General features: G+C 45.6%; 1 protein-coding gene and 1 pseudogene across 1 annotated transcript in view; one reads left to right on the forward strand and one right to left on the reverse strand.

Annotated features, from left to right (window-relative positions):
* Positions 1-1,373: 1,373 nt before the first annotated feature.
* On the forward strand, positions 1,374-4,985 carry LOC123484730 (annotated as a pseudogene).
* An 806-nt stretch (positions 4,986-5,791) lies between these two features.
* The window catches only part of LOC123484731 (LHFPL tetraspan subfamily member 3 protein), a 34,351-nt gene continuing 12,694 nt past the window's right edge, over positions 5,792-27,448 (reverse strand). Inside the window, exons 2-4 of the mRNA XM_045215332.1 lie at positions 9,621-9,848; positions 8,015-8,055; positions 5,792-7,913 (exon numbers count right to left, since the gene is read on the reverse strand). Coding sequence (XP_045071267.1) covers positions 8,036-8,055; positions 9,621-9,848 — 248 coding nt within the window. The 3' untranslated portion in view covers positions 5,792-7,913; positions 8,015-8,035. The remainder of the gene's footprint in view (positions 7,914-8,014; positions 8,056-9,620; positions 9,849-27,448) is intronic.

The following is a 27,448-nucleotide window of genomic DNA, read 5'->3' on the forward strand; positions in this document are numbered from 1 at the left end:
GGGGGTGTTGTCTGTCTGTCTGTATGTTCTGTCTGTCTGGGAGGAGGAAGGCTGCCATGTTGGCATCACTTTCAGACAGTTTGACGGATGCCTCCTAACTGACGGGGTCCTCGTTTTCCGGGATCCTTGGGACGTCCCTAATCCATTGAAGCTGACATTTTTAAAATGGTCAAGGAAAGGGTTAGGTATTAAAATGGTCAAGGAAAGGGTTAGGTATTATTATGGTTAAGTTTAGGGTAGGGAGGTCCCAAGGAACCCCGGATAGCACTAACCTTCCTGTAGTCCACGATCATCTCTGTTGTCTTGGATCACGTTGAGGGAGAGGTTGTTATCCTGGCACTGCACTGCCAGGTCTCTGACCACCTCCCTAAAGGCTGTCTCATCGTTGTCGGTGATCAGGCCTACCACTGTTGAGTCGTCGGCCAACTTAATGATGGTGTTGGAGTCGTGCTTGGCCATGCAGTCATGGGTGAACAGGGAGTACAGGATGGGACTGAGCACGCACCCCTGAGGGGCCCCCGTGTTGAGGCTCAGCGTGGCAGATGTGTTGTTACCTACCCGTACCACCTGGGGGTGGCCCATCAGGAATTCCAGGATCCAGTTGCAGAGGGAGTTTAGTCCCAGGGTCCTTAGCTTAGTGATGAGCTTTGAGCGCTGAGCTGTAGTCAATTAATAGCATTCTCACGTAGGTGTTCCTTTTGTCCAGGTGGGAAAGGGCAGTGTGGAGTGCAATAGAGATTGCGTCATCTGTTGATCTGTTGGGGTGGTATGCAAATTGGAGTGTGTCTAGGGTTTCTGGGATAATGGTGTTGATGTGAGCCATAACCAGCCTTTCAAAGCACTTCATGGCTACAGATGTGAGTGGTACGGGTTGGTAGTCATTTAGGCAGATTACCTTGGTGTTCTTGGGCACAGGGACTATGGTGGTCTGCTTGAAACATGTTGGTATTACAGACTCGGTCAGGGAAAGGTTGAAAATGTCAGTGAAGACACTTCCCAGTTGGTCAGCGCATGCTCGGAGTACACGTCCTGGTAATCTGTCTGGCCCTGAGGCCTTGTGAATGTTGACCTGTTTAAAGGTCTTACTCACATCGGCTATGGAGAGCGTGATCACACAGTCGTCCGGAACAGCTGGTGCTCTCATGAATGCTTCGGTGTTGCTTGCCTCAAATTGCGCATAGGAGTCATTTAGCTCATTTGGTAGGCTCGTGTCCCTGGGCAGCTCGCGGCTGTGCTTCCCTTTGTAGTCCGTAATAGTTTGCAAGCCCTGCCACATCCGACGGGCGTCGGAGTCGGTGTAGTAGGATTCAATCTTAGTCCTGTATTGACGCTTGCCTGTTTGATGGTTCGTCGGAGGGCATAGCGGGATTTCTTATAAGCGTCCAGGTTAGAGTCCCGCTCCTTGAAAGCGGCAGCTCTACCCTTTAGCTCATTGCGGACATTGCCTGTAATTCATGGCCTCTGGTTGGGGTATGTACGTACCATGAGAATTTCTCTACAGTGTGAATGACCTTTCAGGTTTAAGGAATGTGTACCATCATGCCAGCAACATATATACCCATTAATTAATATTTATTTAGTGGTTGCCTCCATCTTACTTATCACAACAGATTGTAGTCAGGAGATCAATACTATCTGCATCTAATGAGCACCTGCTTCTTCCTGACAGGGATGCATGTTGGTTAGTGGTAGTTCATCACTGGTAAGCAGATGGTGCGACACACCTCTTTGATCGGGCATGCTGTGTGCATATCAATGCAGACACTCCAGTCTTGATGAACATCAATGATTAAGCAGGCTCTTCATGGTTACAAGTGCTCTCCTGTCCCTGTTATGCATGACTAACCGGGACAGATGAGCTTCACAACAACACACCACTCAAGGTTTTGGAGTGTCTTTCTCCCATGTTCACAGGTGGAGAGAATCCACAGTTCAGGGACATGTGGTCTAGAGAGGACGTGGTCTAGAGAGATGTGTTTGATGAGAAGTCTGCAGTTCAATGCCTGGCCCGGTTCTTTTTGCATGGCCCGGTGCCACGGGTGAATGGGGATGTCACTTAAGTACTAATGGAACGGTCTAAAATAAACACTCCGCCCACCAGGCCATGCAAAATGAACTTGCCCATTAATAAGGTAATGTCTGAATGGGCGAGTTTGTTTTGCATGGCCCAGTGCCCAGGGTGGGTGGAGTTAGCATATTTTAGACCATTCCATTGGTCCTTAAGTGAATTCTCCACCCACCCGGGGAACCGGGCCATGCGAAACTAAATGGTCCAATCAGAATAGGGCTATAGGGGTTGGGCAAGTGAGTGCTCTTGGGTTGTGTAGAGTTATTTGTTCCAGGAAGAGAAAAGTGCATTGCAGTATTGGGTGGGGAGGAGGAGCATTTTCAACATCACGTCTCTGAAGTGAAACTAAAGCTACAGTATATTGTGCATGATACCAAACTCCCCAGCTCTTCAGAAAACTGTTAAATTGTGAATTTCAGTCTTATTTCTTTGGACGTCTTTTAACACCACTAACAGAAAGAAGAACAAAGATCTTATCCACAAACACATGCAGGTGAGTAGAGACATTAACATGGACATTTGAAGATCAGCGCTACACGGTTTATGTATTCTCGTTTTTTCTTTGCTACAGTAGGCCAACGTTAACTCTTCTTCCTTTGGTTATATAACTATTTTCTTAGTTTCATGGTAACACCTTGTATCGAGATTGGTTAGTCTGCCCGTAAGGCAATGCTGGCAAACTATCAAGAGCTGACTGATTCCAGGAAATGCTTTATGGTTTTACCTTGGTCTATGTCTAGATATGGCGTCCTCCAGCAGTGTCCTCGATGAAGAGCAGTTCCTGTGCTCTATCTGTCTGGATGTGTTCACTGAGCCGGTCTCTATTCAATGTGGACATAATTTCTGCATGGCCTGTATCAGGAAGTACTGGGATGGCAATGACATCTGCCAGTGTCCCATGTGTAAAAATACATTTTATAGGAGACCAGATCTGTTCATCAACACATTTATTTCTGAGATGGTTGCTCAGTTTAGGAAATCAGTTCAAGTGAAAGCAACCAGCAGCTCAGACCAACTCCCTGCCAAATCTGAAGAAGTCTCCTGTGACATCTGCACTGGGATGAAGCTCAAGGCCCTGAAGTCCTGTCTGGTGTGTCAGACCTCTTACTGTGAGACTCACCTGGAGCCTCATCAAAGAGTCGCAGTCTTAAAGAGACACAAGCTGATCAACCCTGTGGAGAACCTGGAAGACAAGATGTGTAAGAAGCATGACAGACTCCTGGAGCTGTTCTGTAGGACTGACCAGACGTGTGTGTGTCAGTTCTGCACTGAGGCAGACCACAAGACTCATGACACTGCCCCTCTAGAGGAAGAGTATGGAGAGAGGATGGCCAAACTGGGGAAAATGATGGCAGAGGTGGATCAGAAGATGCATACACAATATAGAAAGGTTAAGGAGATCAAACACTCAGTAGAGCTCAGCAAGAAAGATGCAGAAAGAGAGATATCAGACAGTGTGCAGGTCTTCACTGCTCTTGTGCGCTCCATTGAGAGAAGCCAGGCTGAGTTCATTGAGGTGATTGAGAAGAAGCAGAAAGCAGTGGAGAGGCAGGCTGAAGGGCTCATTAAAGAGCTGGAGCAGGAAATGACTGCGCTGAAGAGGAGAAGCACTGAGCTGGAGCAGCTCTCACACACTGAGGACCACCTCCACCTCCTCCAGAGCTTCCCATCCATGTGCACCCCTCCACCCACCAAGGACTGGTCTAGGATCAGTGTTCACAGTGGTCTGTGTGATGGGACTATGAGGAGAGTTTTAACACAGCTGGAGGAGATACTTATGCGAGAAATTAGGAAGTGTAATGCTGAGTTGAAGAGGGTTCAGCAGTATGCAGTGGAGGTGACTCTGGACCCTGATACAGCAAACCCCCATATCATCCTGTCTTCAAATGGGAAACAAGTGAGATATCAAGACGTAAAAAAAGATAGACTGGACAACCCAGAGAGGTTTTCCACCTGTCTCTGTGTTCTAGGAAAGAAAGGCTTCTCCTCAGGAAGATTGTACTATGACAGTTCAGGGGAAGACTAACTGGGATTTAGGAGTGGCCAGAGAGTCCATCAACAGGAAGATGAATATCAAACTGAGCCCTGGAAATGGATACTGGACTGTGACACTGAGGGAAAGGAATAAGTACCTAGCCTGTACCTCCCCACCTGTCCTCCTCTCCCTGAGAGAGAAGCCCCAGAAGGTGGGAGTGTTTGTGGATTATGAGGAGGGTCAGGTCTCCTTTTATGATGTGGAGGCCAGGTCTCATATCTACTCTTTCACTGGCTACACCTTCACTGAGAAACTCTATCCATACTTAGGACCTTGTGTTAATTATGGGACTGAGAACTCTGCCCCTCTGATCATCTCTCCTGTCAATCACACAAACTGAGGATGACATTTTGACATTGCACAAATGTGGACATTGCACAAACCTGTACAATACTCTGCATGGCACTTGATTCCATTAAGTTTAAAATACTGCACTTTGCATTAACATCACATGCATCACATATAGAGATTGTTTATGGTAAGCCCTCATAAATTATTACAGCAAGCATCTTCATGGGAACCACAAAAAGAGAATGACATTTTAAAAATCCCTGCAAATATTTTGAGGATGAATATCAGATGATCAATTTGTTCCAGTCTATTCCGTGTGGTAATTTCTTAGATGTACAGAATGTATGTTTATGTAATAATGTGGTAGTTGATGTAGTTGTGTTGTGATTGATTTCATGTAATCTCTGCCAATAATTTAGCAGCTTCTTCATGGTTACAAGTGCTCTCCTTTACAACGACACAACACACAACTATGTTTTGGAGTGCCTTTCTCTTGTTGGGTTTGCTCTGACTTTGATTGTAACACTTAATCAAAACTCCTCACATCATTACATTTGAAAGAAACACCATTAAAGAAACATAAAGCAGTGAGTACATTTTAAAGTTTATTTACCTCCCCCCTGTTTTGACCCTCTAAGTTTTACATGTTTTTATGTACATGGGAATGGTTGGGACAAACCCCTTTCCTTGGTTCCTCACCTCTTGTTAGTTTATCCCAGACTTCTTTATTTCATACACACTCACACACTGCATGAAAAGGCACATTTACGGGTCGAACACTGTCCCGTACATCTCCGATAACAATTACATATACATGTCCGTATATGTGGTCTGTTATCGGATATGTACGGGACATGTGCAGAGATTTTCGGACTGTGCACTCCAGTGTTCACCCGTAAATGTGCTTTTTCATGCAGTCAACTCATCCAGATTAACTTGGAAACAGCCTGGCTCATATCACTGCTTACAGACCAGACAGCCTGTATAATAAGGTAAGTGGGGTTTGGACTGAATGGATATATTCACATCGCAGGAGGTTGATGGCACCTTAATGGGGGAGGACGGGCTCGTGGTAATGGCTGGAGCGGAATGAAATGATGCCATTCCATTTGCGCCGTTCTGGCTATTATTATGAGCCATCCTCCCCTCAGCAGCCTCCTGTGGTTCACATGTTGAGTTGGGCTTGTTTCAACCAAGAAGCCCTATAAGAACACTAGGCACATTTATTGGGATGACATAATAAGAGTGGATTTATATAGCACTTTCCTACCAACTGAGGTGCTCAAAGCGCTTTACACATCAGCTGATATATGCCAATTAGGAGGCCAGGTTGGGAATTTAGCCATGACACCAGGGTTAACACCCCCTACTCTTACAATAAGTGCCATGGGATTTTTAATGACCACAGAGAGTCAGGACACCCATTTATCATCCCATCAGAAAGACAGCACCCTACGCAGGGCAATGTCCCCTTCACTGCCCTGGGACATTAGGATCTTCTTAGCCAGATGAAAGAGTGCCACCTACTGGCCCTCCAACACCACTTCCAGCAGCATCTGGTCTACCTCCAGGGACCGACCTGCTTAGCTTCAGGGGCAAACCAGCAGTGGGATGCAGGGTGCTATGCTGCTGCCAGTATACTGCTGACATAATAGTTATAAGGTTATGTTGCAGCCCTGTGTGTGGCAGTGGTAAGCTACATGACTTAAGTTTACATGGGCTCTGGAGGCAACTGACCCTTTAAACGGCCATAACATCCACATTTTGACCTTCAAGAAATTGTCTGATTTTATTAATTGATCAAATGTGCTGGACAGAGAGCAAGAATGACTATCCGTTAACTACATATTGCTACCAGTGATAAAGCTGCAGATGGATTCTAAGGTTATATTCCCAGATAATACAATTCAAGACACTGAGCAGCACTTTATGGAAACACTTCTTTCCATAGTAAAATACCCCTCTACAATAGTCTGTATACATTGTATGACACACATCTGAAGTGAATCAAAAGCTTTAAAATACTGCATCGATGGTAAATATCATAGTCGAGACAAAATAATATTCCAACACGTATACTGGTACATAGAATAGCCATTTCTATTTCTTACTATACAGGCCTATTCTCCTACTTAATGCATTGTTCTTCGGCATGGTTTTCTCCAGGGTTGCTGAGGACACTATGATTGGCAGCCTAATCTCTACCAGAGACCTCTATACAGACTAGGTCTATTTGACTCTGATCTCTACCTCTCTGATTCTGTCACAACAATCCTTAATTACAGCTAAAACATTTCTTTTTTACCTTCAACTTAGTCACATTTAATGTGGTGTCAGTGGTTGGGCATCACTCTCTTTTTAGCCGTTTTCTTCCAATAAACTGATTCCCTGGGATGTCACCCAGTTGAATTTAAAACGGTAAGGGTAAAGGTTAGGGTTTCGTGTAGGGACGTCCGAAGGTTCCCGTGTAGCACTAACCCTTCCAGTGCAGAGCCCATTACGGTGGCTCAGCAGGCCAAACAGTGCTTACAGAGTTCTCATGGCCCCTGCTCACCCGCTGTAAACAGTCTTACAATGATGAGCAAAGAGTGGAACACAAGTCGAGAAGGAATCCACAGTTCAGGTACGTGTGGTCCAGAGGTGAGCTAAGAAGACAGCTCTGTTTGACCAGACGTCTGAACAATCCAATGCTGTAGCCTAGCGGTCATAGTGTGGTCATGGGTTAGTTCACCGTTTCCCAAACTCAGTCCTGGGGACCCCAAGGGGTGCACGTTTTGGTTTTTGCCCTAGCACTACACAGTTGATTGAAATTATCAAAGCTTGATGATTCGTTAATTATTTTAATCAGTTGTGTCAAGTGCTATGGCAAAAACCAAATTGTGCACCCCTTGGGGTTAGTTTGTGTTTTTCTATGATAGGGCCTTGAATGGTGGGACTGTAAACAGAATATCATGTTCTTTTTCACAAAAAACTTGCCTCATATGATTTGGTAATATATGTGTCATTGTCACATATACTGGATAGGTGCAGTGAAATGTGTTGTTTTACAGGGTCAGCCATAGTAATGTAACACCCCTGAAGCAAATGAGTGCGTTGCTCAACAACAGATTTTTTTCACCTTGTCAGCTCAGGTATTCGAACTAGCAACCTTCCGTTTACTGGCCCAACACTCTAACCGCTAGGCTATCTGCCGCCCGTTAATGCACCGGCCTACTGTGTCCGTTCAGTGGCCGATTTAATTTCTTAAAACAACGTGAGGTCTTCCATCTGTAACGGTTCATTGGTTCAAGAGATGTTGTCGCCAATATCAAGGTAATGTGTGGATGAGAAAGGGGCCGTAGGTCTTTACAAAGTAGGTTCTCTTGGAGTGGATGTGTCTCCTTTCTTACATTCGTTCATTTGTCTTTTTCTCCTTCTGTTCTTTCCAACAGCAGTAGCTCTCCTTTCCCCCTCCAGAGTGATGGGTATGAAGCTGGAACTTAGTGTTACATTATCTTTACCTCTGATGGGCACCAACACCTGTGAACAAAGAACACAATTAGATTTACCAATGGCAACATAAGCATATGGATATTGATCCCATGAAAGTATATCAGATCATTCACAAAAAGCACACACACCTTTGTACTGTATATGGCTGTTTATATGGAATTACCAGTCTCTGTGGGGAGAGAAACGAGAGGTTAGCATTGGTAACATCTCTATGAATACCACTACAGCTCTTGTACTTGTAGTAACAGAGACACACCAGAAGGTGGCAGTAATGAGGAAAAGTCACCATTCAGTAGTAAGGTAATGACATTCTTATCTAAATGGCTCAGAGGCCTCCTCTATAAACACAGTTAATCAGTGGATGATGCATACATTACTGCAACAGAACAATTAATCACTTTGCCACCTGGGATATACACCACACAATCCAGTGTTGTGTAAAATCAGACATCTTGAAACTGTGATATTGATGATGGAGGTCTCACGATTCTGGCAGAATATTAATATGAGCCGAAATGAGACTCAATCACTGTATTCTCTCTCTCTCTCTCTCTCTCTCTCTCTCTCATCTTATAGATGAGAATGTTGTCAGACATCTTGAAACACTGATATTGATAATTGAGGGTGTCTCGGATTTTGGAAGCAGAGCCTACTAGACTAAATTTGAATGTGTGCCCAATTGAGACACTCTCTCTCTCTCTCACTCCTCTCTCTCCTCCTGTCCTATAGCTGATAATGGCTTCCTCCCTCTGTTCCACAGCGTTCTCCTGCCCCAACAGGCAGCCCTAGCTGATGCTGATCCAGCTCTTGTGATTCATTTAGACAGGCTGACAGCCAAGCTGTGTAAACAGCCATTAGTAATTCATGACTACCTAAATGATCTCCCTTTTTTCTTCCATCTTATGTTCTACATCTCCCTCTCCTTTACATTTATTTTCATCAATATCTTTTTTATTTTCCTTCCCCCCTTCTTGTCGTTTTAGCCACTCTCTTTGACTCCGCCATCTTGTTTTCTTCTCTCTCTCTCTGACTCACCAATCCCCAATCCCATTGGTAATAACAGCAAGCAGGTGTTATGTGAGAAGCAGTTAAAATATGCTAATTGCTTGTGGCTCGTGTGTGTGAAATTATGCTGAAAATGCTTGCATAAAAAAGGGACGGAATATGAATGTCTACCGTGTGGGATGTGGGGTTCTGACAGAAGGGTACAGTTGCTACCTTTGATACACACCCACCCCATGCTATGGGCTTTGGAGGAGGGGGTTGATAAGAACTTTGTATTTATCAGCCAAAATGCACTAAACCCCAAGATATGGGAGATGTGGAAGGGTCTGGAGGAGAGGGTGCTCAGACTTCTGTTACAGAGGTTCTGTTATTCTGTGCATCAGTGTTCTTCACTCCTGGTCCTGGAGAGCCAAAGGGTGTGCAGGTGTTTGTTCCCGCCCAGCACTAACACATCAGTATGGTGCTGCCCTTCAGAGACAGATAGACACACTGTGGGTCCCCAGGAGCAGGGCTGAAGAACATTGCTCTATGACCTAACACAGACTTCAACTATCACTTTGTGAGACAGCCTCTGTATGGCATGCTCATATGAGGAAAGTCCACAGCTCGTATTCACAAAGCATTTCAGCGTAGGAGTGCTGATCTAGAATCAGGTCCCCCCTGTCCATGTAATCTTATTCATAACGACCTAAAATCCCAAACTGATCTTAGATCAAGTGTTGTCCTTACTATCCAGCAGCTCATCAGCCATCAGCCCATCCTGACGGTTTCCCAGGACGAAGGCCAGGAAGGAGAGTATCAGGGCGTCCATGATGCCCATGATAGCCAGGATGTAGGCCCAGCGCACGGAGCACGCTCCCAGGGTGTACTTGTCTGTCTGCTCCCCACACATCCTCTTCACCTCGTCACTGTCCCAGCCGTCTGGGTAGATCATGCAGCCCAGAATCAGGCATGTACCTGGGAGAGAGGGGAGAGGGAGAGAGGGAGGGATGGGGGGAGAAAGGAAGAAGAGTGTGAGAAAGGGGGAGATTACAGAAAATAGAGAAATACAGAAAGATGGAGAGATAGAAAGAAAGAGACAAAGAGAGATGGAGTTAGCATATCCCTTACCATATCTATGCAGCATTCTAAATGTAACCTCCTCCCCCTGTAATCTCTCCTCTCCTCCTCCCACTGTTGTCTCTCCTCTCCTCCTCCCCCTGTAGTCTCTCCTCCATCCTCCTCCCCCTGTAGTCTCTCCTCTCCTCCTCCCACTGTTGTCTCTCCTTCTCCCCTGTAATCTCTCCTCCTCCCCCGTAATCTCTCCTCTCCTCCTCCCCCATAATCTCTCCTCTCCTCCTCCCCCTGTAGTCTCTCCTCTCCTCCTCCCCCTGTAGTCTCTCCTCTCCTCCTCCCCCGTAATCTCTCCTCTCCTCCTCCCCCGTAATCTCTCCTCTCCTCCTCCCCCTGTAGTCTCTCCTCTCCTCCTCCCCCTGTAGTCTCTCCTCTCCTCCTCCCCCTGTAATCTCTCCTCTCCTCCTCCCCCGTAATCTCTCCTAACCTCCTCCCCCTGTAGTCTCTCCTCTCCTCCTCTCACTGTTGTCTCTCCTCCTCCCCCGTAATCTCTCCTCTCCTCCTCCCCCGTAATCTCTCCTCTCCTCCTCCCCCGTAATCTCTCCTCTCCTCCTGTAGTCTCTCCTCTCCTCCTCCCCCTGTAGTCTCTCCTCTCCTCCTCCCCCTGTAGTCTCTCCTCCATCCTCCTCCCACTGTTGTCTCTCCTCTCCTCCTCCCCCTGTAGTCTCTCCTCCATCCTCCTCCCACTGTTGTCTCTCCTCTCCTCCTCCCCCTGTAGTCTCTCCTCCTCCCACTGTTGTCTCTCCTTCTCCCCCGTAATCTCTCCTCTCCTCCTCCCCCGTAATCTCTCCTCTCCTCCTCCCCCGTAGTCTCTCCTCTCCTCCTCCCCCTGTAGTCTCTCCTCTCCTCCTCCCCCTGTAGTCTCTCCTCTCCTCCTCCCCCGTAATCTCTCCTCCTCCCCCGTAATCTCTCCTCCTCCCCCTGTAGTCTCTCCTCTCCTCCTCCCCCTGTAGTCTCTCCTCTCCTCCTCCCCCTGTAATCTCTCCCTCTCCTCCTCCCCCTGTAGTCTCTCCTCTCCTCCTCCCCCTGTAGCCTCTCCTCTCCTCCTCCCCCTGTAGTCTCTCCTCTCCTCCTCCCACTGTTGTCTCTCCTCCTCCCCCGTAATCTCTCCTCTCCTCCTCCCCCTGTAGTCTCTCCTCTCCTCTGTTCCCTGGCTGATTGATTCCCTTTCTTGACCACTGTCAGGGTGTCCACTGCAGCTCCCCATGGACGCAAACAGTACACACACCCACTTCAGCCAGAAACACTGGGGCTGCCTTCAATTCAATTCAATTGTTCAGAGCACGTGACAATAACACAGAGATGTCAGTGCAGGCTGTGGTAGCAGATCAATAAAAGTATTGTCAGAGGATATCTAGCCGTCCCACACAGTCACAGCAGCAGAGTCCGTAGTAGAGGCATTTGTGTGTGTTAACAGTTGTGGAGGGGTACAGTGCTGTCAGAGGCTACGCTAAAGAGACAGAGAGATAAACAGATAGATTTAAGAGATGCATAATCTCAGGAAATGAAAGAGAGCAGCCCTCTTTCTTTCTCTCCATCCATCCATCCATCCCTCTCTCTCTTTCCTTCCTCCCTCCCTCTCATTCACTCACAGAATCTCAGGAAATGACAGAGTATCACAGAAGCAAGATTTGTAACCTGTTTCCACAAGAAAAGGGCAACCAGTGAAGAACAAACACCATTGTAAATACAACGCATATTTATGTTGATTTATTTTCCCTTTTGTACTTTAACTATTTGCACATTGTTACAACACTGTATATAGCCATAATAGGACACTTGAAATGTCTCTATTATTTTGGAACTTTTGTGAGTGTAATGTTTACTGTTAATTTTTAATTGTTTATTTCACTTTAGTTTATTATCTATTTCACTTGCTTTGGCAATGTAAACATATGTTTGCCATGCCAATAAAGCCCTACGAATTGAATCAAATTGAAAGGGGTGGAGAGGAACTGGAGAAACTGAGAAAGACACTCCCCACTGTGTTTCTGTTCTCTCAGTCTGTTGTTTCCTGTTAGTCTTGAGTTAAACATGGACAGGCCATGATGATATGGATCATAATTATGGTAATAATGATACAAACAGTGCTAACTGGTCTATAATAATGCACAATGATGTTAAAGCATGTAATAGCTATAATCTACATCCCACACCCTCTACACCAGGGGATCCCCAATCACATTCAGCCGCGGGACAATTTTTTCTTGAGAGGATGGTCGGGGGGCCAGAACATAATTCGAAATAATTTGTACTCTGCAAATTGACCGCAAGAAGGCCAAACCGATAGTATTTGACAAAAACATAATCATTTCAACCCATGATTACATTGGGATATGATCACATATGTCTCTCTATTTATGAATCTTTGTGAACAGATTTTCCTAGCCGGAAGCATTAGCGCAGTGCCAGACTCTGATGATCCACATTGCTAATCACTGATCTAGGCATCTGAGGATCGGACACCTATGAGTGTCTCTCGTTTTCAACGTTGATCTTGTTAATAGGTGCTGTGTGTGAGAGAGTGTTGGATTGGATGCTCTGCATTTGACTATGGCCCTCTCACTTCCAGACCTTTTCATGAATAACACAATATGGTCCTGAGGTGGTCCTATAGCTTGGATCCAAACTGAGTGGAGGGAAAGGAGCTGACTGCATTCTAACTCTGCACTCATCATAAATAATCAAACATATTTACCCGTTCACTCCATCTTGCAGTGAGCCAGGAAGATGCAGAGAGAGAGCATGGGATCCTACAGATGTAGGATCTTAATTTGATCATTTTTGTTGCTGAGAATTCTCCTGCACCACATGAAATGCAGATGAGCCTCGTGATTTACAAAATTCACTAAAAACCCACACTAACTCACGTTTATATTAACTGTTAGGCCTACTGCTGCTAGTTAGCTCTCTCTCTGCTCTCTCCCTCCCCTCTGTCTGTTTTGATTGCAGGAGTGAAGTCTGGTGTGCGGGAGTCAGGGTTCCAGCTGCAGCTCATTCACCATAATCACCTCAGCCTTAAAGACCCGGTCAAACTTGCCACTCATCGTCAGATCATAGTCAAGACGACCATATTATTGGAACCTGACTCCTGCCTCCGCTTCACTCCTGCCACCACCATCCTGCTTTCCACTACCGGACCTCCCTTTTGGACTCACCACGGACACTAGGACGTTACGGTACCACTCCTGCTCAGAACCTGGATCTGTTAACCTCCCTGTAAACCTGGACTTGCTCTTCCCCTATTTTTGGAAACCTGGAAAATTGCACGTTGTAAATAAACCTGTTAAACCTTCTCTGGCTCGGTGTAGTTGTCTGCATTTGGGTTCATATCTAGTTAAATCGTGACATTAACAGTATTGCACTTGTCATGTAGCCTACTTTTGGCCAGCTAATAGCCTAACCACTGATCAAGCAACATCAAAAGTTCAAATCCTGTTGCTGCATGATTATTTTACTGTGAAAACCTGGGTCAAGTTAAAATCCTACATCTGTAATGAACAAGGAGCCTAAAGTTTAAGTCTCCAGCTAACATGGAATAGGTCAATTAATGAGCCAATGTAATGGCCTCCCAGAGAGGGTCAGGTGGTGGACTTCTCGGTTACTGCTGGGCTGGATATAACACTCATCCTCAGAAGGCTACTGGTGCAGCCCATCTGCTAATACGTGATTCCATTCACTTTAACGTCTTACTCTGTCGGAGACAGTGTTGCCAGAAAGCTGGGGAGGGATGGTGAGGTGGGGGAGGGATGGTGTGGTGGGGGTGGGATGGTGAAGTGGGGGAGGGATGGTGAGGTGGGGGAGGGATGATGAGGTGGGGGAGGGATGGTGTGGTGGGGGTGGGATGGTGAGGTGGGGTAGGATTCATGAGGTGGGGGAGAGATGGTGAGGTGGGGGAGGGATGGTGTGGTGGGGGTGGGATGGGATGGTGAGGTGGGGTAGGATTCATGAGGTGGGGGAGAGATGGTGAGGTGGGGGAGGGATGGTTGGTTCAGGGCTCTATTCACACTCAGAGCTCTCTCTGTGAACAAAAATATAACGCAACATGCAACAACTTCAACGATTTTACTGAGTTACAGTTCATATAAGGAAATCAGTCAATTGAAATAAATGAATTAGGCCCTAATCTATGGACAATGGGCCTCAGGATCTCGTCATGGTATTTCTGTGCATTCAAATTGCCATCAATAAAATGAAAATGCCCATGTACTCTTATAATCTCCACCCGGCACAGCCAGAAGAGGACTGGCCACCCCTCAGAGCCTGGTTCCTCTCTAGGTTTCTTCCTAGGTTTCTGCCTTTCTAGGGAGTTTTTCCTAGCCACCGTGCTTCTACATCTGCATTGCTTGCTGTTTGGGGTTTTAGGCTGGGTTTCTGTATAGCGCTTTGTGACATCTGCTGATGTAAAAAGGGCTTTATAAATACATTTGATTGATTGATTGATAACCCCAACGCTACCATGGGGCACTCTGTTCACAACGTTGACATCAGCAAACCTCTCGCCCACACAAAGCCATACACGTGGTCTGCGATTGTGAGGCCGGTTGGACATACTGCCAAATTCTCTTTACATGTTGTGTTTATATTTGTGTTCAGTGTATATATCCTTCTCTGTCTCCCCCTCTCCCCCTCCCTGCCTTTCTCTCCCCATCTCATGTTTTGCCAGTTAGGGCTTGCACACTTCGCGCCGAATGTGGATCTAGTGTTCGTCTGCCGATTGTTCAGGGCGCTGTGCCGCTGTAGACGTCTGACTGACGACATTTCACATGATTTTACATGTAAAATTGGTGCATACTCGGTTCGCAAATTAAGGCCGGCACTCTGTTCAGAGGTGCTAAGTACTCTCGGCCAGAAAACATTATTGGTGGATTGGGGGCCGAGAGGGGCTGCTGAAGGATCAAAGAGCACTGCAAATCCCAGCTCTCCCTGTTCACCGTATAATAAATATCCTTGCCTCTGCTTTGAGGTTAGATAGCAAGAGATTATGACATTACCGCATATTGCATACTATTGCACGTTTCTAGGTCGTTTCTGGCCTTCTCTTGTTGAAAGTTAAGAGTCTGTCCTTATTGTCTTTCTTTCTCCTAACCCCCCTTACATCTTTTTCTATTTTTTTTTATCTCTCTCTGTCTCTGTCTCTCTCTCTCTTCTCCTCCTCCCAGCTGACAGCTGTTGGCAGGGTAGAGGGCTGGGGAGAATCAGGGAGGAGTCAGAGTCTGGACCTATCAGTCCTCTCACTCCTTGTCTCCACTCTCCCTCTAACTGTTGCTGCTTCTCCTCAACACAGACAGACAGCTCCTTAATCACAACTAATTACAGTCCCAGTTGTCCGCTCTCTCACTCCACGGCTGCTTAATGTCTTGATTGAGGCTGGTTGGTTGGTTGTGATTGAGGCTGGCTGGTTGGTTGTGATTGAGGCTGGCTGGTTGGTTGTGATTGAGGCTGGCTGGTTGGTTGTGATTGAGGCTGTCTCGTTGGTTGTGATTGAGGCTGTGTGTGCATGCACACATGTGGGTTTTCTATAATAATAATAATAATAATATGCCATTTAGCAGACGCTTTTATCCAAAGCGACTTACAGTCATGTGTGCATACATTTTTACGTATGGGTGGTCCCGGGGATCGAACCCACTACCCTGGCATTTCAAGCGCCATGCTCTACCAATTGAGCAAATGTGAACCATGCCAAATGCATATTAGAGGGTGTAAATTGGGGCAGAGACAGATAGATGAAAATTGGGCACTCTCCTCTCCCTCCTTTCTCTCTCTCTCACACCTCTCCCCTCTCCCCTCTCCCCTCTCCCCTCTCCCCTCTCCCATCTCCCCTCTCCCCTCTCCCCTCTGCCCTCTCCCCTCTCCCCTCTCCCCTCTATCCTCCTGTGGTGCTACTGGTCAGATGGTCAGTGTGTTAAGGGCTGAGGGTAATGTGGGGAGGCCTTCTGTGTGACATGGATGCTGTGCCGTCTGCTGCATATGGCCAGGCTCATTAGCTCATTAGCTCCTTAAATGCACAAATGCAAACACACAGGTGCACGCACACGCACAGCCAATACAGCACCGTATATTGACTGCACAAACAGAGCAGTCAATGTGATTACAGCCAAAGAGATTCATTTTAGACCGTTGAGTTGTAATGCTAGCAGGGAGCTGTCCAACCAAGAGGTGCTGAAACCCCCACTGGAGACCTGCTGCATTCACTCAACTGGCTTACATGAGCTGTTCCCCCTCTCTGTGGTTTGGATTAGAGTGCAGACAATAGCATTTACATGCATATTTTTCTCTCTCCCACATTGTTTCATTTGTCATTGCGGCCGATAAGGATTTTACAAGGAGGCAGACAGGGAAGGAGAGGGGGAGAGATAAAAGTGAAGGAATGAGATAAGAAAGAGGGAGGGGCAGAATGAGAGAGGGAAAGAGCTGAGCACTCTGTCTCTATGGCTCAGGCTCAGAATTCCATCAAGTGTAGCTGTTGCTTCTCTACTGTGCACAGATAGAGCAGGGAGAGAGAGAGGCAAAGAGCATCATGTCAGGAACAAGCACTATGAGTGTATACAATGAGTGTCTGAACAGAGTAAGAATTCTATGAGGTGCGTGTTGTTTTCTTTTCTAGGGAGAGGAGAGGAGGAAGGTGAGAATGAATAGAAGAATAGAGGGATAGAGGGAGGGCTTGCTGAATGGAAGTACCATCGGGAGGTTACAGGGTTAGAATCCCAATGCTTCCTATCTGACACATAAAGAGAGGAAACAAAGTGTTCAACAAGCAAGACTAGTCCGTCCTCCCCTTAACTGAGCAGCCATGATGGTTCTTAATTAAACCAATAGATATTTTGTATTTGTTCTGCAATTCATTACTATGAACTTTTAGTATTTTCTGACCTGACCAGGAAAAAGTCCTATCCTATTCACAGCAGAGAAATCTGCTCTGTTTTCCATTCCTCCAGCAGAGGGGTTTATGTACGGTCCCTGGAGGACAGTGTGCCATAAAATTGATTGAGGATCAAATTAATAACCCAATCATTCTGCAGCAAGTCACCCACACCTCTATCAGCCCCAGGCCCAGGGAAGATCACAACAGTTATAGTTTTATTAGCTATTCATAATAGCCAGGGGGGAAAACATAAACAGTCGACCGAAGCACAAGGTTATGCATGCCTTATTCCTACCAAATGTGCAAGGGTACACTGTTATGACTCCTTATGAAGAATATTTCAGAGAATTTCGTTTTCAAAAAATGCAGAGCATTATAATATATGCCCTTTAGCAGATGATTTTATCCAAAGTGACTTACAGTCATGCGTGCATATACCTTTTTTTCATATTGGTGGCCCCAGTGGGAATCTAACCCACAATCCTGACGTTGCAGGTGCTGTGCTCTACCAACTGAGCCACGCAAGATCATGCTCTTGTATTTGCTGGACTGATATCTTAAATTCCTTCATTTATATTAAAAAAAGGTCATATGATTTATAGTATACCTATGAAACCTGCTATGCCAGACAGAAAAAAGCTAAACTCTTATGTTATTACTGTCTCCCAAGGCAGCATAGTGTAGATTATTGTAAAATGCAAAGGAAAATGACCCATTCAACCCATTGTCAGACACAGCAATAGAAAATCCCTTTGTCTTTTCATCACAACATAAATCTGCATGAATCATTACGATAATCCTCATAGGCGTAGATGTTGTTTTTCTGATTTAAATCCCTCTATGAAAGCCCACTGACTGACCCCCACTGGTTTAAATCCCTCTATGAAAGCCCACTGACTGACCCCCACTGGTTTAAATCCCTCTATGTAAGCCCACTGACTGACCCCCACTGGTTTAAATCCCTCTATGAAAGCCCACTGACTGACCCCCACTGGTTTAAATCCCTCTATGAAAGCTCACTGACTGACCCCCACTGGTTTAAATCCCTCTATGAAAGCTCACTGACTGACCCCCACTGGTTTAAATCCCTCTATGAAAACTCACTGACTGACCCCTACTGGTTTAAATCTCTCTATGAAAACTCACTGACTGACCCCCACTGGTTTAAATCCCTCTATGAAAGCTCACTGACTGACCCCCACTGGTTTAAATCCCTCTATGAAAGCTCACTGACTGACTCCCACTGGTTTAAATCCCTCTATGAAAACTCACTGACTGACCCCCACTGGTTTAAATCTCTCTATGAAAACTCACTGACTGACCCCCACTGGTTTAAATCCCTCTATGAAAGCCCACTGACGGACCCCCACTGGTTTAAATCTCTCTATGAAAACTCACTGACGGACCCCCACTGGTTTAAATCTCTCTATGAAAACTCACTGACTGACCCCCACTGGTTTAAATCTCTCTATGAAAACTCACTGACTGACCCCCACTGGTTTAAATCCCTCTATGAAAGCCCACTGACTGACCCCCACTGGTTTAAATCCCTCTATGAAAGCCCACTGACTGACCCCCACTGGTTTAAATCCCTCTATGAAAGCCCACTGACGGACCCCCACTGGTTTAAACTCTCTATGAAAACTCACTGACTGACCCCCCACTGGTTTAAATCCCTCTATGAAAGCCCACTGACTGACCCCCACTGGTTTAAATCCCTCTATGAAAGCCCACTGACGGACCCCCACTGGTTTAAACTCTCTATGAAAACTCACTGACTGACCCCCACTGGTTTAAATCCCTCTATGAAAGCCCACTGACTGACCCCCACTGGTTTAAATCCCTCTATGAAAGCCCACTGACTGACCCCCACTGGTTTAAATCCCTCTATGAAAGCCCACTGACTGACCCCCACTGGTTTAAATCCCTCTATGAAAGCCCACTGACTGACCCCCACTGGTTTAAATCCCTCTATGAAAGCCCACTGACTGACCCCCACTGGTTTAAATCCCTCTATGAAAGCCCACTGACTGACCCCCACTGGTTTAAATCCCTCTATGAAAGCCCACTGACGGACCCCCACTGGTTTAAATCTCTCTAAGAAAGCTCACTGACTGACCCCCACTGGTTTAAATCCCTCTATGAAAGCCCACATGACATCATCATGGTGACTGGCGGCCTGTTGTCAATCCTGTGATCCTTACAGGAAGTGACATGTTATGTGCATGTGGGTGACTACAGCCAAAGATTGTTAATTACATTGACAAGATAGTCAACTGACCACTCTAACAATGGAAAAACATGTCCTCAAAGATGGAAGGCAGGCGGGAGGAGGCGAGATCAGGTGGGGCCATTCTAGCCAATGAGAGGACAGATACGCGTGTGAACAACAGGGATAGATAGAGGACTCATTTTTGTATCTGTGCTATTATAGTATCTGTCACAGCATGGGCTCCATTTTAAAGTAGACCATTTTCTTCTTCTTCATTGGCTGATTGCTCCCAACTCATAGGGATCCCCACCCAGTTGACTACTTTAAAATGGTGGAAGACCTCAATGGCAATGTCCATGCTAAAACGGGTTTTATCCATGATGAGTCCTCTATCTATCGCTATGACAACAGGCTCCGATATAAAGTTGCCAAAATGCCATGTGTGTCCACTTATACCAGTGCATTCATAACAACCTAAGCATTACGAAACTTCTATTAGATCAAATAAGCCACACGCAGCAAATCAGCAATTCCATTTTTTGTTGACACTCTCATTGACATCCATACAGAAATTCCTCACTTCATGGGCTTATTTTCGCGGACAGATTTTGGGCGGAGTAAAACCTCTTGCGTCGCCTCTTCCTCTTTGCTACAGGTAGCTGAGAGAGTCACACACTCCTGACACTGTGACAGAGGCCGACATGAGTCACACAGCCAGCTATCTCTCCTTTCCTCTCCCTCTCTCTCTCATTTTCCTCTTCCTTTCTTTTCCTCTCTTTAATTCCCTCATTCTCTCTCTCTCTATCTGTCACTCTTTCATCACATCTCATTAGTAAACCCAGCCCTGCCATATGCCTCAATCCCTACTAAAGAGTCACAGACACTCACGCTCAACCCCTCTCTCAGATATGACTAGCATTTTATCATACTCATAAAGAGCTGTAGTATTACAGTAGCCCCACACATTGGAAACCGTTTCCCATGAACCTCTAGGGCGGAGGAACAGAAGAGGTGATTGGGAACAGGTGTTCCAATTAATTACTGGCGGCTGCCAGCAGACCCGCCGAGTATCGAGCGTCTGCCGACGAGGAGCCACAGTGACAAGCAAAGCAGCCTCACAGGGAAAAACAGCATTTGTTGACGCACTGTGTAATCATGTGAGTGGAGAAAAAAAAATCAACCTAATAATGTTTTGATGCGCTTCCATGAGAGGGAATGAGAGGGATAAGCTGAATAGTAATATAGTATCATAAAGTAACAAGGCTTTTTGGATGGGACCCAGGCAGCTACAGACTGGGGACTGCTACTGACTGTGCGGAATGAGCAGCGATAGAAAAGCGACTTCCTCCACTCTGCTGGAGAGCTGCAAGCTGCCAAGAGAATTCCCCCACAGGGTTAGTTCTACATTGCACCAATCAACCCAGGTGTCTCATCAATGCTTGATGTCTAACAAAAATCCATTCCCTGAGTTTTTTATTTTACAGAAAGAGATGGGCCCTAGTATAGCCTACTCATCTCTGCATTAGATTAGAAGAACTTCATCACTATTCAGCGTGGATCCCTCTTTTCTTTCCCAAGTTCCTCAGATGTGGTGACAGGGTTCTGGAAGTGGCAGATGATGCAGGCAGTTCCTGTGACTGTTCTACAGATGTCCTCATTTATTTTTACCCACCCGGCGCCATTTGAAGTTGGCTGATGGGATTGTTTTAATATTCCTCTGATCTGGGCTGACGGAAGGGTACATGTGATGTGATCCTCTCTCTACTGCTCGGAGATCAATTTGGAAGTACCAAGCTGACTAATGATGGACTGAGAGAGGAGGGGATAGAGTGAGTGATCTTGCAGGGTCACTTTATGCAACTGTCTCTGTTGTGCTGTAATCGTGAAAATAACATTCAGCTGAAGTGGGAAGAGAAGGTTGAAAGGGACAATAGTGATAATCTGGAAGCAGAGTGTCACAGAGAGACAGTGGAATACTGAAATAATTGTGGAATTTAAAAGTTGTTTATAAAGCTGAACAATTTCTACAGAGTGAGAGATGTGAGTGGTTGATTCTAGTTCCCGAACTAAATGATGGACTGTCAGTGCTTTCTTTGTCTGTGTAGGGGGGCCAGACACATTGATTCTCTCTCTGCCCACTCTGATCTTATGTCAGCAAGAGTGATCAGCAGGAGCTTGGTGAGCAGTGATGCATGGCAGAGCTGTATCAGAGGGAAGGCTTTGATGCCGACTAGTGCCCATGGTGCGAGGGCAGCAGGGAACATCTTAAAGGGCAGTCCGGTCCATATCCAGCTGGTTGCCATGGAGACACACCTTTTAACTCTCCAGCGGTGCCTTCCCAGCAGGATCCTCTTTGACCACTACACCGGTCTCTGCTTACCGTGTCCGAGAGTTCCTGCCCATCTCACAGCAACAAGCGAGGGAGAGGCAGGAAGCCAGCTAGTAGTGTGCCGTTTCCATGGCAACCCCGAGGAGCGAGCAAGCCAAGCTCGGAAAGAATATTGACTGCAGAGCTGGCAGCAAACAACGGTGAAACAGTGCACCTCTCTCTCAGCCACGCATCCTCCGAGCCGTAACCCTCATTAACAGGTCCGTGTAAACAAACTGGGTTACAGCTAGATCAACACTGCAACACAGAAATAACTTATCTACAATGCTCAACCACAAGCTTCAACATAGACTATCTCATTAAAGAGACGTATGGTGTTTGAACCCAGGGGCGATAGTATAATAAGTCATAAGTGCAGCTATGCACACAGAACGTGTCGTCATCCAGATTCCCTGGAGTATCAACCACACCTTCCCTGAGACCAATGTACTGCGCTAAGTTTATCAGACAACAACCTCTGCTGTTGTGCTGCTCGGCGAGTGCCGAAGCCATTTGATGTCCTCACAACACAGACCTCATTTGTCTTAGTTTTTTTCCCACAGTCTTGGCAAGGCTCGCTTTGAAAGAAACACTCCGTCAACATCATTAGCTGTTTCTTTCACAGCGTGAACATTGTTCCTCAAAACCTGCTCAGCTCAGTACTACCATTCCTTTAGATATTGCACACCAATTAATTTCAATTTCTTGGCTTAAAGAGATCCAGATCCCATTAAATATACACACTGACCCCATATCACATACCATTGGTGCTAATTTCCCACTGGGCACAGCGGTCAGTTCAACGTCTAGTTTTGATTTACATTTGGTTGGAGTTGTCATGTAACATGAAATCAACACATTTCACCATGTCATTGGCTTTAGGTTAAAAAACTACAAAATGCCCTTACGTTTTTTGCAAATCCAATCCATTTTCCACATTGATTCAACATTTTTACATTTGAGTCATTTAGCAGACGCTCTTATCCAGAGCGACTTACAGGAGCAATTAGGGTTAAGTGCCTTGCTTAAGGGCACATCAACAGATTTTTCACCTAGTCGGCTCGGGGATTAGAACCAGCGACCTTTCGGCTACTGGCACAACGCTCTTACCCACTAAGCTACCTGCCGCCCCAACGTCATCACATTATTATTTATTTTTTTATGAAATGGAAACAACGTTGATTCAACCAGTTTTTGCCCAGTGGGTAGTTTCCCATTCACATGGCTGCACTTGCCTTCCTTCACTGTAATTACTGTTCAGGGGGCAATTCCCCAAGAGGTGTGAGTGCTTACTTAACAATAATAATATGCCATTTAGCAGACGCTTTTACCCAAAGCGACTTACAGTCATGCGTGCATACATTTTTGTGTATGGGTGGTCCCGGGGATCGAACCCACTACCTTGGCGTTACAAGCGCCGTGCTCTACCAGCTGAGCTACAGAGGACCACAATGACAATGACAGGGTCATGACAGGGTGCTCCAGGAAAACATCCCTGCTGGTCATTTATTAGACCCTATGACCGGTCCTGGTCTCTGTGGCTGGCTAACAATAGGCTGTCATGTTTCCCTTCAACTCTGAGGTCACAGCCTGCTTCTCCCAGACTGGGAGAGACTTGGTGCTAGCTAGGGTAATACATGCTGGAGGCACGACAATATGCCAGCCAAGCCCAGGAAAACCCAATCCATGATGATGTATTGAGTGATGAGCAGATTAAGATGAAGGGTGTCGAAGAGCTGGGAGATGATGATGCGGCCATGTGAGGATAACATGGAGAATGAGATTGCCCTCAGGGCTTGGGTTTTGGTTTGCGGGTGGAAGAGGTGATCAAAACAATGACTGATTGATTAGCCATGGATCAGGTGGAGCAGGGGAGGAAGAGAGAGACATGATGAGTAGGATGAGACGCTCCAACACAGCGGATGACTGCCCAGGTCCAGCACATCAAAGGATTTGCCCTATGTCCTCCTTTGATTGGTGTGGAAATAAAAAAAGTCAAAGGTCTCTGAAGACTTTGGCCAGTACAAGACGAGTCACCACTGCCCACACAGTCAGATATCAAGCACAGAGTCTCTTAGAGATGAGCAGTTTACAGGTGGTGTTGTTGTTTTCTAGACCTGAGTAACTGGGCCAAGTAGTCTTACCTTCGCTGAAGCCCATTCATTCACCATAAATCACCCAACAAGAGAACCCAACAATGACAGCCAGGTGTCATAACCAGCCGGTTGGAGAGACTGATAGATGACAGAAACAGTCTCTTAACAAAGCAAACTCAGACACACCAACATCACACACACACACACACACACACACACACACACACGCTGCTGCTGCTGTCTCGCTGCTTTCTTAATGGTTCACCTTGTCCCTCCTTCTTCCCCTCCCTCCCTCCTTCTTCCCTTCCTCCCTCTCCCAGAAGAGGGGGATAAATCAAACGCCTGTCTCCTTTGCTTGGCTCTGGTGATAAACACAGTTTGGAAATCTATAACGCCAACTCCTCGTCTGAACGCTGGCTGGGACATAGAGACTGGAGGATACGTGGGGGTAAATACATCTACAGCCTATCTCTACTTAGACTACAACAACAATGTCTGGACTGATGGATCAAACAGCGGTTTGAATCTAACAGCTGGTCCCATGGAATAAAAGGTTGAGAGCAGAAGGTTTGGTGGTGAGAATAGTTCACCATGCTGTATGCTAGATGTGCTTGTCATAGTTGATCAACATGGCCAATACAATTCAATGAGCTTCATATTCTCATTTTGGGGTGTTGATTCATAGCCCTCATTTTAGGGTGTTGAAGCCACCTCAAGAATATCCAGCATAAGAAACAGATCTTGTTCACACGTGTTTTCATGTGGGTGTCTTATGGTTAGTTTGTTGGCACATGTAGGCGAAAGTCAGTGTTGTTAATAATAATAATCAAATTTTCATTCATAACACCCTCACATAGTCTTTATCTGTAGTTAATTGTTACCCTTTTGCCTCTAGTCATAATTAAACAACTCTCAACTGTCATTATTTCTTAATTATGAAGTCAGGAAGGGATATGCTTGTTCAGGACAGGGAGAGAGAAGAGAGAGAGGTCTCTATAGACCTTTTCACTTGTGGTTGAGCAGTGAGATGCAGCTTGCTGGAATGGGCTGCAGCATTGTGTTTGAGTTCATGTGATTCAAAAGAGCAACAGTATATTGTATACATTGTTGACGCAATGTTTTGAATGTCAATAAAGCAATTTGAATTTGAAAACAGAGTTTATTTTCTACCTGCTATCTGCTGCTTACAGCACATATGAATGTATTTGCACGGCTCATGATTGCATTTCATCTAAAACTGCTCCCACAGGGCAACTTGAAATACCAAACGCCTTCAAAGCCTTCATTCAAGTTTGACACAACTATAATTTATTCACAAACCAGAGTTTGGCAGTGTTATTGATATGGCTCACGCATTTCTAAAAGACCGGAAGGGATTCAGGGATTCAGGGATTCAAGATGCTTCAACACATGCTTTTGTCTACAAAGTCATGTACTTTGCATTTTGGCTCGCTGCATTTATTAAATGGATAAACAATGCTGACAGTGAGATCTCAATTGTGAATGTGAATGCTCTCTCTGCTAAGGTTCACAGACCTGGGGGAAATTCAGCCCAGAGAAAGTCACTTAACCCTCCCGTTGTCCTAGGGTCAAAATGACCCGCCACTGTGTTGAACCAACTTTATTTAATTTTTATATTTTTTGGATCATTTGTGAGAAGGAGGCAGTGATACTTTCTTTAAAGTCTCACTGCCTCCTTCTCACAAATGATCCAAAAAATATAAAAATTAAATAAAGTTGGTTCAACACAGTGGCGGGTCATTTTGACCCTAGGACAACGGGAGGGTTAACTGTGGCCCTATAGAGAAAGCCTTGTTGTGACCCTTAGATAGATGCACCAATGTTAAAGTAATGTCTTACACATACAAGTATACATTAAGTACACAATTATGAAACTAAATGCCCTGATGTCTTATCTTTAGCGGTTGGTGTTTGCAGCAGTGTTTCCATGGTTATTTGAGGTTCAGAGGTTATCTTGTTTGAGGTTGTCTGCTGTCTGACCGCATTAGGGAATCTCTTGCCTCTAGAGCAGGCTTTCTTAAACTATGGGTCGGGACCCAAAGTGGGCCCTGGGCATGTGAGAGGTGGGTCGCAGTTATGAGAATACATCGTTGGATGACGATTTGGGTCACGGGAGGACGGTCAATTTCTCATTTCGGTCTCGAGCTGAAAAGGTTTAAGAACCCAAGCTGTAGAGGATGAAGTTGTTGATATGTAGATCTCTAAGCGCTGGGGATGATGAGCTTGACAGGACCAGAGCTGCAATCAGGACCTCAGGGTCTACTCCTTCTTTGTATCAGCACTAATTACCTCTATGGAACCAGGGTAATCAATTCATATTGAACTGTGGAAAGACTTCTGTCTGTCACTTGGCATGTCTACTGCTGCCACCTTAAAACCTATACCACCACCACCCACTAGCACCAGCCACTATCTCCACATTCACTGTTTCCACTAGGATTTCTTTCAGCAGCGGTGGCAGAGGTAGCAGGGGGAGGGTCTTCCTGGGGCATACATCTATAAATCTATTAATAGGGTTGGATACACTTCCAGGATTACAAGCTAGCTAGCTAGTTACCTTGGAGGTTTCTCTGACGATCTGATGTTGTAACGTGTCACTCTGTGTCACGACTTCCTCCGAAGCTGCCTCCCCTCCTGGTTCGGGCAGGCCTCGCTGTTCGTCGTCACCGGCCTTCTAGCCACTGCCGCTCCTCATCTCATCATTCCATTTGTTTTGTCTTGTTTATTACACACACCTGGTTCATATCCCCTCATCAGTACCTGTGTAAGTGTTCCCTCTGCCCCCTTGTCTTTGTGTGTGATTGTTTATTGTGGAGAGTAGTGAAGCTCCTTGTATTTTCCAGTGCGCCTGTTTTGTGCCCTGGAGTGTTTGACACGTTCCTGCGTAACTCTGTGGTTGTGGAATAAAGCCTGTTATTCTGTGATTTACCCTCCTGCGCCTGACTCCTTCAACATCACCTCGTCACACTCTGATCTTAAAAGTGTGTCTTGGCAGACATTTGGTGCACCACTACTAAATTAATGTAGGACAAACACTGACATTTGATGTTCTTGTCAATGCTCTATTATAGCTTTATTTGAACACATATGTCAACACTTGACCATAGCAAAAAGGTTTTGCCTAGCTGCAGTAAGACAAACTTAAAAATTACAAGTCAATTGGGTCAACTTATTTTTACACGCTACTACAGTAGATGATCGCTACTTCTACAAGTGACCTCCTAAAATTAAGTTTTACATTTGGCATAAACCCACCTGCTTTAAATAAGTCAGCTTCTCTCACTATGATCAGGGTTCGCTGAGTTGTATCAGAGAGAGAGAATTGAGAGAGAAAGTGAGAAAAGCTTATGCTCCTTGAGATTAGTGGTTATCCCACTGGCTATAGGGTGAATGCACCAATTTGTAAGTCGCTCTGGATAAGAGCGTCTGCTAAATGACGTAAATGTAAATGTAAAAATTCACTTTCCCCTGCTGGGGGATTTGTCATTGATCCCTTGTGCAGTGGTGTGTGGCCTAGCTATTTAGTGAAGCTTCCTTGGGGATGGATGATACAGATGTAGGATCTTAATTTGATCACCCTGTTGCAGGAGAACTTAACTGCAATGCAGAAAATGTAAAACTTGTAGTGTATTTGAGGTTTAAAAAAGGCTTCTGAAGTCTGTAATTTCCACTTTAGATTTTTACTTACGAAAAATGTATCAACCTCTACAAAAATGTCCTTTAATTATAATCCACATAATAATTCACATTTCCTGTTGCTGCAGGATTATTTTCCTGCTGTAGCATTCTGGCTCAAATTAAGATCCTACATCTGTACTGTAGCAGACTGAGCAAGATCTGTATTGCAGAGTAGAACATTTGCAGAGTAGAGCATTCTGT

Source organism: Coregonus clupeaformis, unplaced genomic scaffold, assembly GCF_020615455.1.
Source record: "Coregonus clupeaformis isolate EN_2021a unplaced genomic scaffold, ASM2061545v1 scaf0424, whole genome shotgun sequence".
NCBI lineage: Eukaryota > Metazoa > Chordata > Actinopteri > Salmoniformes > Salmonidae > Coregonus > Coregonus clupeaformis.